This window comes from Octopus bimaculoides, chromosome 3 (genome assembly GCF_001194135.2).
Source record: "Octopus bimaculoides isolate UCB-OBI-ISO-001 chromosome 3, ASM119413v2, whole genome shotgun sequence".
NCBI lineage: Eukaryota > Metazoa > Mollusca > Cephalopoda > Octopoda > Octopodidae > Octopus > Octopus bimaculoides.
The window spans coordinates 118,067,763-118,085,994 of NC_068983.1; the positions used below are offsets into that span (position 1 = coordinate 118,067,763).

The 18,232-nt window shown below is 36.3% G+C and overlaps 1 protein-coding gene across 3 annotated transcripts in view; it reads left to right on the forward strand.

Annotated features, from left to right (window-relative positions):
• Positions 1 to 18,232, forward strand: part of LOC106879221 (tetraspanin-18) — a 135,685-nt gene that overhangs the window by 58,091 nt on the left and 59,362 nt on the right. For all 3 annotated transcript variants that reach the window (XM_014928700.2, XM_014928701.2, XM_014928699.2), the window contains exon 2: positions 12,674 to 12,826. In XM_014928700.2, the coding sequence (XP_014784186.1) occupies positions 12,764 to 12,826 (63 nt within the window). In that variant the 5' untranslated portion in view covers positions 12,674 to 12,763. The remainder of the gene's footprint in view (positions 1 to 12,673; positions 12,827 to 18,232) is intronic.

Genomic DNA, 18,232 nt, shown 5'->3' on the forward strand with positions numbered 1-18,232 from the left:
ACAAAATTAAACTAAATATCAGATGAATAATTCTATTGACAGGGAGCTGTGGGTCACTGTGGGTTGTAGGTTTCTTCATTCCTCTTTATTGGCTACATATTTGGTGTGAGATTAGGCTGGCTCTTTAAATTAGTTGTACTTCATTTGGCAGGGTGAGTTCCATACAGTTTTTATTTAATCTTGTTTTACTCCCAATGATTTGGCCACCTGACAGATTAAACTATTAAGTTACTCACAGACGTGCTCCATCCTCTGATGGAGATTTGGCTTCATGAACAATATAAATGATGAAAAAGCTGAATCACAAGATCAACTTGCAAAATGGGAAGGTCCAGGTTGTTGATATAAGACATTGTAGGATGGAGTTCTTCTTGTGTCCTTTCAATTGTGTTCTTGTGTCCATTCAGTTTCAGACTTATCCTTCGAATAATACTTCACATTCATCATTGAAGGGTTTGAAGAATCCTTTAGATCAGCATTGTTGTCATCATATCTGATTCTGAATAAATAATACTGACAAGATCACTTTCATTATCATCTTCAGGAAAAGAAGATTCATCACAAATAATTTTTTCCCATTCTTTATGTAAGTTGGATAACAATTGTGAAATCTCTTCAAGGCTGAGGTTTTGATGCTTTGATATTTCATGGAAGGATTAGAACTATAAACTAAAAGGCAAATGAATAGTTGTCAAGCTGTCATTGTTTTATACTTGTTGAATTATGATGCAATGTTTCCTCATTCCTTCAAAGATGATGCAATACTAATTGTTTGTTTCATAAAGACGATGCACAAAATAGTAGTATTGCATCATCTTCAAATGTCTTAGTAAATGCTATTAGAGATCTTTGCCAAGCAGTATGGGATTAGGTTGTGAAAGCTGACCTCAAGTTGCTGAACCTTACAGAGGAGATGACAATGGATCAGGAGGGTTGGTGCTCTGCTGTGCTTATGATTATCTGCCCGTAGCAAGCAGAACACCTATCCAAAACCTGCTCACAGAATCTCGCCGTGCAGTGTACATTAGGGATACAACTTTTTTGTAACTCCATCGTCCTGTATCATATTCTGATGAGCTTTAGCTAGAGAACAATGAAAATTAATGTTTTATTTTGTTTTTGTTTTTGTATTTGATCAAAAAAGTTCACCCATGATAATATTGAAATTTTCATACTTGGTTGCATTTGGTGGATTTCCAAAAAAGAACCCTAGCAGGATAATAAGCGAAAAAGAGAAAAAGATCCAAAACGTTTAATCCATAACTGTTAAAAGAATTGTATTCTGCATTCCAGAACAATAAAAAGGTGAATCATATAAAGTCAAATTAGTCAATAGTCATTTTGCGACAAGTCTAATAGAGAGAATGAAACGCAATGGCTGGCTGGCTTTCGCTCACAGTATTGATTGCTTCTGCCGATGTTTAGTTTTGAGGACTTTTGTTTCCAGTGATTTGTCAAGCATGTCAAAGCAGTTTTGCAGGGTGGTAAGGCTTACGATAGCTCTGCATAATCTTCAGCTCTATACACTTGGTCACTGAACTAATGGTCTGCCCATATAAGTTGAACTGGCAGACCATCTGTGATCTCTCACATGTGGCATGAGGAAAAATGCAGGTAGGACTAAGATTGCTCGCGAATTCCATCTGGCATTACCGATGGTCGGAATTTTCTGAAACTTGATAAAAGGTATTTCTCCCTTTTCATGGAAGAACCTGAAAGCACATGTTAAGTGGAACTGAAACTTCATGTCTGTCCAACCAACTTGATCTTTAATGACATGAGTTCCATTCTGGAAGGATCTTTGGAGTTCTTCACAACTTGTCATAAGTTCTTTGACAAGAAAATATTCAATATTGGGTGAATTGCTTGCGCCTGCTAGCTCCTCATCTATAACAATGTGCAGGATTCTGTCCAAGACATGGTGTTGGCAACTCACGAATTGTGACTTGTCGTAGCCTTTGCTCAAGAGCATTCTCTGCAATTTAACCACTACGCCACTCTTTCGTTCTGTTTTCACACTCGTCGTATCAGCAATAATCATTGAGATTGCGCCCCACTGGTGAAATTCGTCCAAGGCTTTTCAATCCTTCTGCAATGGTCTCAGCCATGCCATCACACAATTCAGAGCAGCCAGCTTGATTTCACTTGTTTCATTCTTGATGACAACAGCTTTATATTCATTTCTATCAATATGTTTACCATCGAAATGCAGGCTCCATTTCTGATTGCGTAGTGTATCGATCTAGTGTTTCTTCATTTCACCAGCTTCCTTGAACAGTGCATTGTAAATGCCTTGCTGACTAGGAGCTGGGATATCAGTGTCCTCCTCTGACAATTGTTTGCAGATTTTCGCAGCTTTGTTGGTAGAGACGTTTGTTCCAGTTACAAGTCTCGTACCAATTGCAGATTTGTTGTGCATGCACACGGAGGAATGTGTCATCACTATCACTATCATTTTGATCAACTCTGTCATCTTCACCATAATTGTCCTCATCAATATCTTCTTCTTCAGAGTCACCGTCAGTATCAAGGATGGATAGTGTGCTTGATTTCAGCTTTGCTTCTCAAATAACCCACTTTGCCCTTGCTTTTGAGTTGGATTGAGTACAGCGTTTTAGTCATCAGCATTGAGCCATTCACCGCGGACTGTGGTGATATTGAATAGTTCTTCTAATGGCTCAAATTTTACTTTCTTGATGCATTTGTCATACAAATGAAGCACATTTTAAAGCTTGGAAATTATTGAAAAATTCAGTTTATCTCTCCATAGTTGTGTCACTTCTCTTGATAATTCCGCTATTCTCTCCTTTCTGCTTTTATTTCCCAAGAAACTGGTACCAATCAACAATCTTCTTCTTGAGTGGCATTCGACTTCTGCTGGTCAAACAGGCTTCTTGTACAGGAACATGACCTCTAGATGAATGGGATTGGAACTGCGCCATAGAAAAACTTCACGAAATATATGTAAAATATATATCAAAAATATATGAAAAAATGTAAAATACTAAGACGATGGACGAAAAATATCTACAATAAAATTCTAATTGATAAATATAAATTTTTCAGAAAAATTACAAAAAAAACAAAACCAGTGATATACACAAACAAAACGTGCGGGTGAAGTGAATCTCGTAGTGTGAAGAATCACCACGTGCGGTTGTCATGGTAACTAGCTGTTACTGCCTCGCTGTCTGTTGATTGGCTAAAATTACCCAAATTTTCCAAACTTTAATTCCAAATAACATCAGATTCTTAATTTACGAGATAAAGTAATTAGTTGAGCGTAATTACCATTCAGAACTGCATCGATACACCAAATTTGAAAACAATCTGAACAAAATTAAAGGGGGCTGATTTTGTGAATGAAACAAACTAGATCTCCCAACAAAAAAAAATTGTTGGTCAGTTGACAATAATATATAATTTTATGCGAGAAATAATCGGTCTTTCAGATATAAAAATAATGAGTAAAATAAACAATAATAAAGAAAAGGAAGCAAAAATGTACCTGTCAATAAATAGTACAGTGAATGGTATGGTGGGGTATGCACAACCCCAGACATAAATAACACGTGTGTACACTTCTCATCACACAGCACGTAACTGAGTGGATTTGTGGATTAACTCATTGGAGTGTGCAAGAAATTACATGGATGGATAGCACTATCAATGCTGCCAGATGTAAGATATAAACATCACGTGGAGTATGAGATACCCCACCGCACCACCGGCGGGTTAAGAAACAATACATTCGATAATATTGTCTGGAATTCACAAATCCCGAAGAGCAAAGACAAAGAAGATTCATGACTTGAATGCCTTTCATAAGTGTACTCAAGCTTGTGGTTAAACAATCACAGCTTGTCGTTAATTAAGCTCTTGCATCATCTCCATTCGCTGTAATTAAAGATCGATTTTCAAATTCGTTAACCAATGATTCCAGTTATTTTTGCTGTGTAACTTGACAGGTTTCACCTGATGCTGGTATTAATTAATCCGGGAGTTTATTGACCGACAAAAGCCTTTCTCCCTCATGGTCCAGCTTACTGCATGAGGAGTGGGTATTAGCATTAAGCAGAATTATTAAAATGTGTAACAAAAAAAAGCAGAGCTTTTAACACTGAAGCAAACGTCTAAACATACCAGGAAAAGGAACAGGAGTCATCGAATTATTTTCCTAACGAAACACGTAGCATAACGCGGCCTAACTCAAGTAGGCGTCACATTTAGTCATCATGTGAAGGATGATAAAAGATGAATAAAAATACATAACAAAAGCACAGCCATCGAATTCTGTCCGTAGTTGTAACCACATTTTGCATCCGATACAAATGACTTGGTGAACTGAGCCGATTGATAGGACTCTACCCTAAAGTTTATACTGCAATAATTTTATGTCCTTTGTTTTTTTAACCCTGCTCAGCTTTGACCTCAGGCTGGCAAACTTATCACTTGCATATCACTTTAAAGAGTTGTTACTGCTGATAACCACTCGGTTTTTCTTTGCCGTTTGTATTACAAAGTTAACAGCGTACACCATTTGGGGAGAATTATGATCTTTGGCCATAGAATCGTACAAGTATCGAGATTATATATAGTACTGGTTTGCTAAGAATATCAAGAATCGATGTACAGCTATATTATTGGTGCGATATCTAGTTTTTGATTTATATCTCCAGAGTCGAAGGAATATCATAAGTTGATATATTGCTATAACATTAATGAGATATTCGTGTTTATATATAAATACTTTTTTAATAAGATATCATGGCTTCACAACACGTTAACGCAATATTGTATTCTAATATATTGCTACAGCTTTGAGAGCTGTTATCACCAAAATAATATCTGAAATTTGGTAACCTGTAGCGATTTTGTGAAGTTATGAGAAACGTAAGGTTTGATACTTTTTCCTGACTATTTATTTTATTATATTTATTTTATATCACACTTTGTGAACAATAGCTCCTACGGTTACAAGCTTCCAACTGTTGTAGTATTAGGTCACTGCATTCCTGACGTCAAAAGTGAAAAAAGAAAGAATGCTTGCAACGTGAGACAGCACTAGTAATGAACTATGCATCGCAGCACTCTTCAGCTGGTTTTCCATTTCTCTCTCGACCTGGTTATTCAGAACTATTTGGCGAATTTCCATTTCTCTCTCGACCTGGTTATTCAGAACTATTTGGCGAATTTCTATATAAGCATACTCTGTAAAATAATCTTTTATTCTTTTATTGGTTTCAGCCAAAAGCTTTCATCATGCTAGGGCACTCCGATTCGCGTTAATGCTTGTTTATTTTAGACTCATTTCTTGATCCTGTCTCAGAAATCGGTTTTGGTGAAGTAGCGAGATGAACAAAACTGCTCTTCTTTGTTTGTTTCTGCGATGCTGGTTCAAACAGTATCTCGGGTAAAAATTTGACTATTTCTTCTTTGAACACATCCGCATCTGCCCTTCGTAGATTTCTAAGGCCTTTTGGTAAGGTATCAAAAATGTGTGACCCTGGCTGAAGGGGTTAGGATATTTTGTACAATGGAGTGACACCTAGTGATTTCTATAGCTTTGAATCCCAAAGTTGGGTGCTAGACTTTCCAGGCTCTTGCATTTAAATACCACTGCATATTCTTCGCATCTCCTCTCTAGAGAGAAGAGTTTTCGTTCTTTAGCCTTTCCTAGGAGCTCATCTGTTGCACCGAGGTAATCTTAAACGGATTGCCCCGACTTGAGTTGTTAGTTTGACGCTTTGTGGCGACCATAATTGGTAGCAGTAGTCCGGACGACTGCGAACGAATGTTCTCTCCATAGGAGCAAGATGGTTTCTATTTTCCACGTTCTGAATGACCTTAGAATTAAGCCAGCCAGCCGATCACCTGCAGATTGTTGCTATCTTAGTATTATACACACGGAATGACGCATCGCCATTCGTGTGGATTCCTAAGTCACGCACCGACTCTAACTCCAGGACTGCAATACGCTCGGCTCTTTCATATTCTGATTACAATCTGTTCGTGGCTCCATAGCAGAGTGCTTGAAATTTGGTGACATTGAACTGCATGTTGTTGTTTTTTTATCCATTCTTGTATATTGCTTTCAGGTTTTTCTGTTGTATTGAGGTATCACCAGGGTCCTTGACTGTTTGTGATACTTTTAGAACATAAGCATAGCTGGTAAGAGTGACTGACAGTATGAGTGAGGCATGCTTTAGAGAGCCACCACAAAAGGTAATGGCCCCAGTATAGTTCACTGAGGGACTACGCTGAAAATTGATGTCTCTTCGGAGAGAGTACCATAGACTGCGATTATCACACTCCTATCTTTTAAAAAGTTGTGCTGCCACTGCCCTAGTTTTCCAATGATACCAGGGCCACTCAGGTTGTGATATATCATCCTACAATCGACTTTGTCGAAGGCCTTGGCAAAGTCAAGATGCATCACATCCACATTTGAACGGTTCATAATGCTGTGATAGCTGTGTAAGGCAGTTCTTTCTTGTGTGGAAAGGACACATGATTACCTTCTTTTAAAGTCCTGGAAAATTTGTCACATGCGAGGAAACTCGGGAAAAGTACCTGCAGTGGTCGTGTTTGAGCTTTCTTCCATGTCTTTGAGAATAACTGGAAAAACCAGCAGGAGCCGTTGCTGAATTCGCGTTTATCTTATTAATGACCAATATTAATCCTCTTCTTTTATGTCGATGTAATCGAAGGTTGTCTCTTCATTAATATAAACTTTGTCAAATTCACTCTACTCTAAATCAAACAATGAATCTCAATAAACTCCTGATTTCTTGAGATATGATCGGAAAATCGAAATATTATAACCTCGTAGCTCAAGCGACTTTGCAGTTATTTGTTCCATCTTTGATTCGCTGTAAAACTAGTCATATACTAAGGACAATTCTGTACTCAACATCTATCCTCTTGAGAAGCGCCGATTAGAGAGCGTATCAGCCTTGCTATTTATTCGGAGCTCTGTCACCGTTCAAATACTACATTACAGAAAAGAGAATTCTATCAGAAGCGTGTTTTGTGCGTGCGCACGCGCGTTCGTGTAGTATATTTACTAATGACTAGTCATCTGCATTCAGTGATTTATTTAATATTTAATGACATTGTAGCAGTTTTATGTACGTTACCAAGGAGACAGACTTTGCTATCCATGCTAGTGCCCTTCAGGGTCACCAAAAGAAGTCAATAGTTTTCTAACATACCTAATTATCTTAATTCTCGAATCAGATACAAAAATCTAACACCAATCAGAATTTAGGAATTATTTTTATAGCCTCTTGTGAAATTGAGTAAATATACATGATTTACTCAACGATGGAGAATTTCCATTTCCATTTGTGATGGCAACTGAAATTATAATCTTTGTTTCTAACAATTACGTTCTGTTTTCAGACGATGTGAATTTTAGAGATGTGATGAAAAGCTAATCAAGGCTATAGACGCCTAATTCAATAAACAAAATCTATAAGTACACTTGATAACAATGCTTACTCTTTTAATGACCAAAGTTTTGATGCAACCAGAAAATTCTAATCAAGAATGTAACGATTCTGAATAACTCCCTTTGTAAGAAGATAAATATTATGTTGGATTATGAATTCATGAGTTAATAGTTCTAATCCGCTAAAGACACTCTGCTGTGTTCTGGACAGGAAACTTCGTCTTACGTACATTAATTCAAAAGTGAAAGACATAGGTAGCAGAGCTTTTGAAAATTTTATCTGAGATGGTCTGTTATCCTATCCAAAGAACTGTATATATAGTTTTCACCCACTTCAACCAAGGAATCAAAACTAAGTCCTGATTTTCAGTACCCTCTCAGAACTGATGAGAGTTTTACATTCTAGGGCATCGATGAAGCATTAGAATTATAGTTTTATTTGCCAATTAACTTGCTAAAGTGACAACACCATTCTCTCTTGCTCACTTTCAGACGAAGGACAAGGTCCGAAACATTAAGTTTTAGATTCTTCATATCAATTGAGTTTATCGAATTTTCCTATAGTTTTCATTGATTATCTGAAAAGGATGGAAAAGATCTTTAGTTCTTTCTTCAATTCTGTCTTATGGAATATGTATGACTAATTGAAATTAAACTTACCTGATTTATAACTACTTATATTTACATTGGTATTTTGTTTCGATCTGTCCGAGCTCAGACAGTTAGAGAGTATTTATTTTTGGTTACGTGCCAATGTACATATATTGTCCCTGGCTGGATTTGAACTAGGAACCTTTATTTCGAAACAAAAGGAGGAAGTACCATTGTTATCCACTTCTCTTCGATGACTAGTTGTACAGTTTTGAATGACAAAGTCACATCTGAGTGAGAAGAAAACATCACAACCATTCATTTAAAAGTAAAGGTCTCTGAAATGAGACTGAAATGAGCGAAACAATGTAAATATCATGAAAAGGATTCTGGAGATGAGCTTAGCAGTCGAAAAAATTATCATCTTCAACATAACACATTTCAGAAATTTAGGCATAAATGGAATTGGTATAAATAATGTTTAGTTTGAATGTTTAAGTCTAATTATAAGGGTTGAAGGATGTTTCTTAGAAATGCATTTATTGAGAAGAAAAGAAAAGTTTGGGTGAAAGGTTTAGAGTGGTGATTGGGGATAAAATGAGAGGGTGTTTTTAATCAGGGAAAGTGTGGTAATACCCATGCCTTTATCAGGATCTTTCAGACAGGTGAGATCGAAGCAGTTCAATATTCAGCTTAAATATCTGCTAATTGGGACTTTAAGGGAGTTCTAGAGCACTCACGGACAAAATGCGGCCCGCAAGACTTTCTAAGTGGCACGCATAACGAAACATTTTCTTCAATCTTTCTTAGTAGTGTAACCCACTTGGTGATGAGTCATGTCTTATGCGGCCCACTTCTTAAGGCAGGTTGCTCATGTTTGTTCTAGAGGGAAACAGTTTTGAGGATGGATTACGCAAGGTGCTTAATGCGGGAATTGGTGTACTATGAATGAGAAATAAAGTTTAAATTCTGAAGTGAGGGAGATAGGTGGTATTAATTAACTTCTTAATTCAGATACAATCTGACAGAAGCTAATTTTAGCGATAAAATAAGTGGAAAAAAAACACTCAATTAACTTGCGCTCGAAATTCGATTTGGTTCTAATATAACCATAATAACCGTTTGGTTTAAGATAACTTCTAGAAGAAAAATATCGAAAAAAGATAATTGACCTGGAAGATAATTACATTGCAACATTTATTTACATACTTATTATTTTCTTTTTAATATTCTGAAAAATCTTTATTTTGATGTCATAAATCAACGAGACGATATAATGTTGGATGATAACGTTTATAAATTATTGGAGTGTTTAATTACTATAGTTTTTGCATCTATATTACATAATTAGATCATTATTTGTTGACAAGAACTGTATAGCTAACGATAATTTGGTAGAGAGCCTAACATTAAGATGTCCTGACTCCTGCTTGAAAAAGGTTCGCTATTAATGGTCTGAGGTCAGTTTGAATATCACAATTTCATGCTTATTCCCTCCGTGAACCGAAAATTTTGTGCCAGGCGAAACGAAACTAATATACAAGTACAACATCGACTTTTAGGGACTTTGGGGGACACTGGTGCTCCGGAATCTCTAATAATTCACACTAATTTACGAGCAGGCATTTGAAATTCCTGAGGCCGCCTGATTATTTAACTGTGTGGGCCTGTTTCACAGTATAGTATTTATAAACTTCTATCGTTTATACTAACGTACAGGTAAATGCATTTCATTTAATTATTTAAGTAAATACATTGGTTTCAGATTTTGGCACGAGGCCAGTAATTTCAAGGGTAAGTCGATTACATCGACCCCAATATTCAACGGGTACTTATTTTATCGACACCGAAAAGATGAAAAGCATAGTCGATCTCGATGGAATTTGAACTCCAAATGTAATGACGGACGAAATGTCACCAAGCATTTTTCCCGGCGTGCTAATGCTTTAATCAGCCTGCCGCCTTTATTTAAGTAAATATATTGATATTTGTTTAACATGGTGATAACCGTCCCTGGTTCAGAAAAAAAAATGAGTAATCCGGAAAAAAGAGCTTTGGAACCAAAGGTTCTGGAAAAAGTGATTGTTGCACCCCAGGTCAGCCCTGATCAAGAAGACCTAAATGAAACTAATCATGATGAGCCTTTTCTTTCTCTCACATATTTGATCACTATAATCAAATCATTTGTGCAGATTATTCAGCAAGAAATTGCGAAACCTTCATTTCCCTTCTACGACAAGAAAGATCAGTTTCATTCATTTATTCATTCACTCACACATACATACATACATACATACATACATACATACATACATACATACATACATACATACATATATACATGCGCACGCACACACGCACGTGCTCACCTGATGTGCTTTCGCAAAGTTTCAATCTCCCGTAATTATTCACAAAGCATTTGTCGGCTCGGCCCGTATTGAAACTGAAACTGAAAACATCAAATTTCTAAGCAAACCTCTTAACCACGTCTGAAGTTACGTGATATAAGGAAATATTTTTTACTTGTTTCAATCATTAGACTGCAGCCATATTGGGGCACCGCCTTAAGGAATTTTAGTTGAAGGAATCGCTCCCAGTACTTTCTTTTTTTAAGCCTGGTACTTACTCTGTCGATCTCTTTTGCCGAACGTAAACACATCTACACCGGTTGTTAAGCGGTTGTGGGGAACAAACACAGACGCAAAGCCACGCGCACATATATATACGACGATTTTCTTTCAGTTTCTGTCTACCAAACTCACTCACAAGGCTGTGGTCGGTCCCCGAGGCTATAGTAGAAGATACTAACCCAAAGTAACACGCAGTGGGACTGAACCCAGAACCATATGGTTGAAAAGCAAACTTCTTACTACACATCTACGCCTGCGCATCTGGAAATAATTGCAGGGAATCGTGGCATTGAGCAAAAGGCAAAACCTCTGCCAACTGAGACCGTAACGTACTTTCAGCCTTCATTCGAAGCCATTATATTTCACCAACACCACACATTTACTTTGGAAAAGAATGGTCATCACAATGCTATTTCTACTCAAAACTCTTAAAATGTAACGAAGATTATCCTTTTAAGTCCAAAAGAAATCGATATCAATTATTACTAAAACATTTTTGATTACTCACATTATTAAATGCATCTTTTGTGTTTCTGTTTTCTACACTATATTTCAATTACAGTATTATCTGGCTGTGTTTCAGTGATGTGTGTGTGTGTGTGTGTGTGTCTACACACATACACAAATATATGTATATAATGACGTATTCATATAGATAGATAGATAGATAGATAGATAGATAGATAGATAGATAGATGCATTATATATATATATAATTGTTTTAAGAAAGAAGATTTATTAGAAATTCTCTCACAATATAGAGGTTTGGACTTAGAAGAAACAAAAGACCTGGTAATTCAATCCGCAAACAATTACTCCGATTAGAAACGGATTTGAAGGAGAGTTGTACATGATAGATTAAAAATATATAAATACACAGACATTTTAAATAAATATATTAAAAATATGTGCGTAAAGTAATAGATTTTAAAGAATCTCCAGATGTAGACATAAAAACGTTAAAACATGCGTGTACAGGTAAAAATATTGGAGAAAGTCTGAAGTGGTGATGGAAACGAACTAAAAGATACGATGAGGAGCGAAGTTAAAGTTCAGAATAATTAAAATTAAAGTAGGGTACCAACAGTCGTTTCTGCGGTGAAAAAAATAAATGGATGTAATACCCATTATTTGGCAATTCCACCTCCTTCAGAGTAACGAGTTTTCCATGTTGAAAATAACGAATGACGAATACTCGTTACACTGAAGAAGGAGGAATTGCCAAGTAATGGGTATTATATCGCTTTATTTTTTTCCCGCAATGAACCCCCAGAAACGACCGTTGGTACCTTACTTTAACTAATTTTAACTATTCCGAATTTTAACTTCGCTCTTCATCGTATCTTTTAGTTCGTTTCCATCACTACTTCAGACTTTCTCCAACATTTTTATCTATACACGCATATTTTAACGTTTTTATGTCTACATCGGAAGATTCTTTAAAATCTATTACCTTACGCATATGTATTTTTAATATATCTATTTACTAATAGATCTTTTTTAATGTCTGTGTATTTATATATAGTTTTAATCATGTACAATTGTCTTTTAAATCCGTCTCTAATCGGAGTCATGTTTGCTGATTAAATTACTAGGTCTTTTCTTTCTTCACATTACATATATATATATATATATATATATATATATATATATATATATATATATATATATATATATATATATATATATATACACGTTTGATATATAAATACACGCGCACACATTATACATATGTAAGTATATATAATTTGCCTTCCTTTCAATTGAAAACCTTTACATCTATCACAGTATACTTTAAAAATTTGTAAACAAAAAAAAACATGGTGTAAAAAATAAAGACGATGAAATAGTGAGAATCATCCAAAACTATTCTGACGTATTTTGTGGAGTAAGGGTTAGTTGTTTTATCGTCTTTTTTTTAAAGATATTTTTGCTTTCTTATTTTGTTTTATACAAAATCCTGACAATACTTACTTTGGGATTTTATTCACATTTTCAGTTTCTATTCATCGATACTAATTGATCAAGAGGGTGACTTAGGTATCAATGAACAGCACAAGTTATTGATAGATTGTTAAACAAACTGAAAATGCACGACAGAGTCCATTACTTGCTGAAGCGCTTTATTATCTTCTTCAACTTGCTGATTGCGGTATGTACATTAACTTTCATTGTTTTGTTTTCTAAGACATTCTTGCCTTTTATTATTTTAAGTGTCATTTATAGACACATAAAAAGTAAATCCTAATTCAAGCTATTTTTCTAATAACTGTCAATATTGAAGTAGCTCTATCTAACAATTTACAAGAATTGCTAATAATTTCTTGAATACAAGTACTTCATACTTTCTATCTAACATTAACTTTCCAACCATATTTAAAATTGATTCTTAAATATCAAACTGTATGCGATAAAGTGAAGTTCGCAATCCGAGGAAACTAGTAAAGGTATGTGTTGGTTACAATTATTTACCTCAAGAGTATTTAGGTCAGCTCAGTACTTAAGCAGAGTCCTTATTGAAACTAACTGTATCTGACAAGGCTGCATTTTCAAAATATTAGACCGCAAAATACACCAACATCGGTTGTCAAGCAGTGGTGGGTGACAAACACATTTTATGAAATATTATTCAGATAAATTCTAACGAAATGTAAAATAAAAAAAGAAAAAAATACTGTTTCGGACTAAGTAACCCAGGGTAACTTTTTTTTTTTTCGAAACTTCAAATTTCTGTTTTATGTATCATTGTAATTACCTTAAATATGTAAGTTAGACTTAAAATAAACTCAAAAAAATATATTGCAGTATAATGGTTCTCCTTCCTCAAATGTTATACTTACCTGGGGAGGCCGTGTGTTCTGGTTTGATTAGTTTGCCGATCGTGAAGTGTGTAAAATTTAAGTTTTTGAGTGGGTCTTGTCCTCGTGTGGAAAAGTGAAAAGCTTTGAAACAAGTAGTGTCATCGCTTGGGCAAGAGGCAATATCACTATTTCTCTCTTTTCTTTCACTCTCGTATTAAAAGCAAGAACCGAAACATAAGAATTTACTCTCTTTACAACAAATGAACTTACCGAACTATCATATATTCGATAAATTTTGTGAAATAAGTTACATTCTTTTTTTCCAAAAAAGATGAATGTAATAATAACCTAGTCGTTGATAGAACACCATTAGAAAAGATCTAAACAGTTAATTTGAGTTGCTTTCAGCATATGACAGCTTTCATATTAAAAGCCGTCTACAACTGCCTCTAGCAGATATACATTGATAGTTCTCAAAAAGAAGATTTACTGAATACTCAATGAGAAGAATAAAACATCAAAAGAGGCTTCCGACAGGATGGCTTTTGATTATATACAAATTGATAGTTTATGTCTTGATAAGAATATGGCTTGTTTCTTTGTAAGAATTGAAACTCACAAGTTCCGTGCGACTAAAGCTAAATTATTATTATTAAAACAAACACAGAATAAACAGTTTCTAACTTATAAGAATTATGAAGTCTGAAATAATGCATTAGAATATTTACTCTAGTATCTTGTAATATGTTATCGATACACTGTACTGTTGCGAGATCTATACTAGACATTTATAACCTGTGAAGCAAATTACGTAGTATTTTCTAAAAATGGAATTTAGTAATTACCTAATCATATCGGAAGCTTCTCGTGTAAACCTAAACCTAAACTTCCAGTTAGGAAAGTATGATGGATTTCAACACAGTCTGACAATGCTAACATAAAACCAATATCAGCTATCAACATAAAACTGCTGCTTATGAGGATATGTCACGAAAAGTTACCTCATCGTCGTCATCAAAGTCCCGTGACCTTGTTGGTTGTAGGGTACCACTGAAGGACCAATATTCATAGAATGATTCTATGAATATTGAGTTCTATCAATAGTGAGTTGTTTTCTGTTCTCTTCTCCAAGCTCACGAGAGTTGAACTCGACACAGCATTTGTTAAGTATTAGGTTTTGGCACTAAGAACAGCGGGTTGTTTATATCCAGTAGTATTCATTCACATTTTAGTAGGCAGGCTCGTTTCAGTGTTAAACATTCTGGTCACAAACACAGCGCAATTCCGATAAGGAATGATTCAAAGACCTTTCCGATTGTTGTCCGCTACCCTTTCCATTTGACCATGTACTGTCTTAGATGTATAAACATTAAATGCTCCAATAAGTAAGAAATAAGGAGAATTTCAAGATAATTATCATCTTGTTGACACTTTATTACATTTTATTATACTACAGTGAGCTAGCTTGATCGCGTGATCAATAAGATTACACGGTTCCATGTTCAGTCTCACCGCAAGGCATTTTGTGTTGATGTCTTCTGCCATAGGTTTGGGTCGATCTATGCCTCGTAACGAAAATTTTGTTGAAGCATGTCGTATAGACTGCACATGTTTCTTAATGGTACACTGAATGTATCGCTCATTTAACATCAACACCTGATCACGGTCAGATAATAACTTGATACCTAGTTGAGCAGTTTTTTCTCCCTCTTTTTTTTTTGCCATCAAGTGTCAGAGGCCCTGCGCACAGGTCATGGATATTGCCCTTCCATCTTTAAATCATTAAAACTACTCCACATTCCGTTATTTTAATTATAAGTCTGTGTCACTTATAGTAGTATTAGTTTATGTTGCTGGCTGTAACCCCCTTAGCTGAAAGTGTTTACAAGATAAAGTTTAGTAATCAAATGGATATATTAAAGAAGGGAAAGTTTATGAAATACAAGGAAGCTACTCTCATGTGTGTGTGTGTGTGTGTGTGTGTGTATGGCCCAGTGGTTAGGGCAGCAGACTCGCAATCATAGGATCGCGGTTTCGATTCCCAGACCGGGCGTTGTGAGTGTTCATTGAGCGAAAACGCTCGAAAGTTTCCACGAGGCTCCGGCAAGAGGTGGTGGCGAACCCTGCTGTATTCTTTTACCACAAATTTCTCTCACTCTTCCTGTTTCTGCTGTACCTGTATTTCAAAGGGCCAGCCTTGTCACACTCTGTGTCACGCTGAATTTCCCCGAGAACTACGTTAAGGGTACACGTGTTTGTGGAGTGCTCAGCCACTTGCACGTTAATTTCACGAGCAGTCTGTTCTGTTGATCGGATCAACTGGAGCCCTCGTCGTCGTGACCGACGGAGTGCTGTGATATATATATATATCAACGAACAGGACAGTGGATACATATTTCAAGGCAGTAAAAGCAACAGTGCAGAGGAAGCTACGGATGATACAGGAAAAATTGGTGGAGTGATAGATGCGATGAAATCCAAGAAGCTTCAAATGCTAACAATTCCAAACTTTTTTACTCTCTCTTGAAAAAGTTTATGGACCAGTTTCATCAACGGTTGCGCTACTTCGGAGCAAGGATGGCACAGAATTATTAACAAATCCTAAAGATATTGTTGAGAGATGGAAAGAACATTTTGATGAATTGCTCAGTAGACCCACTGAGGTTGATCTCACTTTTCTTGATAATATACCCGAGAGACCAATAAAACATCTTATAGCAGAAGTTCCAAACCTGGCTGAAATAAAAGCAGCAATCAGGAATTTGAACAATGGAAAGGCCCCTGGTATGGATGGACTAGGTGCAGAGATATATAAATATGGTGGTGATCATCTTTGTGCAATGTTGACGGATGTGATTCAGAAGGTTTGGCAAAGTGAAAAGGTTCCTCCGGATTGGCGTGATGCAACTATGGAGATATTATATAAATCTAAAGGTGGAAAGGATGTATGTGATAATTATCGCAGCATCTGTCTGTTAGCTGTTACTGGAAAGGTCTTCTGTAGGGTAATGCTGGATAGATTGCTTCTGCACATTGTTGACGAGGTTCTACCAGAATCGCAATGTGGGTTTAGTGATAGTAGGAGTACTATGGATATAATATTTTCAGTTAGATAGTTGCAAGAGAAGTGCATCCAACAGGATATGGACTTATAGCAGGTTTTCATTGATCTCACAAAAGTGTTTGATTCTATCAATAGAATTGCACTTTGGGAGATCCTAAAAAAGCTAGGATGCCCTGAAAAATTTGTTAGAATGCTAAGACAATTTCATGACAAGATGGAAATGAGAGTTAATGTTAGAGGCACTTTATTAGATCCAATTTCTGTAGAAAATGGTGTAGAGCACGGTGGTATTCCTGTTCCTACACTGTTTGCTATATATTTCGCAATAGCTTTTAAAGATTGCCCTAAAAGGGTCTATATAAGATATAAGACAACAGGAAAACTGTTCAATCTCAAAACACTGTGTCAAAACGAAAGTTCTGCATTCCCACCTTGTTGAGTTTCTGTTTGCAGATTATTGTGACCTGTTGGCACATTCTCAGAAGGATATGCAGCACATAGTAAATGCGATTTCTGCAGCATGTGCAGTATTGGGTCTAACAATCAATCTAAACAAAGCTGTTATAATGTACCATCCTGCTCCCTCCAAGATGCATGTGGAACCTTTTATAACTGTGAATGGTTAAAGGTTGGAGACTGCACCTAAATTTATTTATTTAGAAAGTATCTTGAGCACTGCTAGTCTTGATGATGAAATTTCATACAGAATCAGCAAGGCTAGTAGTGCTTTTGGTAGGCCTGATAGGCGTCTGTGGAAACAATATAATATATCTTCACAAATTAAAGTTAAGATATATGACACATGCGTCCTCCCATCTTTGCTATATGGAAGTGAGGCATGGGTTGGTTACCGTAGGCAGGTAAGGCAATTGGAACGATTTCATCGATACTGTCTGAGAGAAATTTTGGGGATAAACTGGAAAATGGCCATTAGTAATGTGGCGGTGCTTGAGAGGAGTGGCAGTAGAAGTATAGAGTCAATGATTTTGCAAAGATGTTTGAGGTGGGGGGACATTTGGTAAGGATGAGTGATGAGCGACTGCCCAAGCAGCTATTGTATGGTGAGCTGGAAGATGGCAGGAGACCAGAACATAAGCCTAAACTAAGATTTAAGTATTGCCTTAAAAAATGCTCTAATACAGACAGGAATTGCAGCTGGTAATTGAGAGGGGGAGGTAGAAGACCGTGATGGATGGAGGAAGATAGTGCATGATGGTTGTTCAAGGTTTGAGAGGGAGATAGTGAAGTATGAGAAAATTAGGAGGGGGCTTAGAAGGCGGGAACCTGTGGAAAGTGAGAGAGTGTTGCTTTTTATGTGTCTGGTTTGTGAGCAGAGGTTTTTGAGTCGTGCAGGTCTGGTGAGTCATCAAAATTCTCACAGAAATCGACCCATGATAAACAATGATGTGGCTATTAAAATTCACAACAGAACATGTGTAAAATGTGGAAGGGTGTGCCTCTCAGCTGGAGGTCTAAAAAGACATGTTAAGAGAGTGCATATGGTGGCACGCGTTTCTCCTGCCAGCCAGCACAGTTGTCTAGTATGTAATAAAATGTGTAAAAGCTTGGCTGGGCTTAAAAGTCATATAAGGGCATCACATGGCAACAATCAGGAATCATTTCAGTAAGTCTTCTCGGCAATGGCATTTCTCATGTAATAAGGATGCAGCTGTGATATATATATATATATATA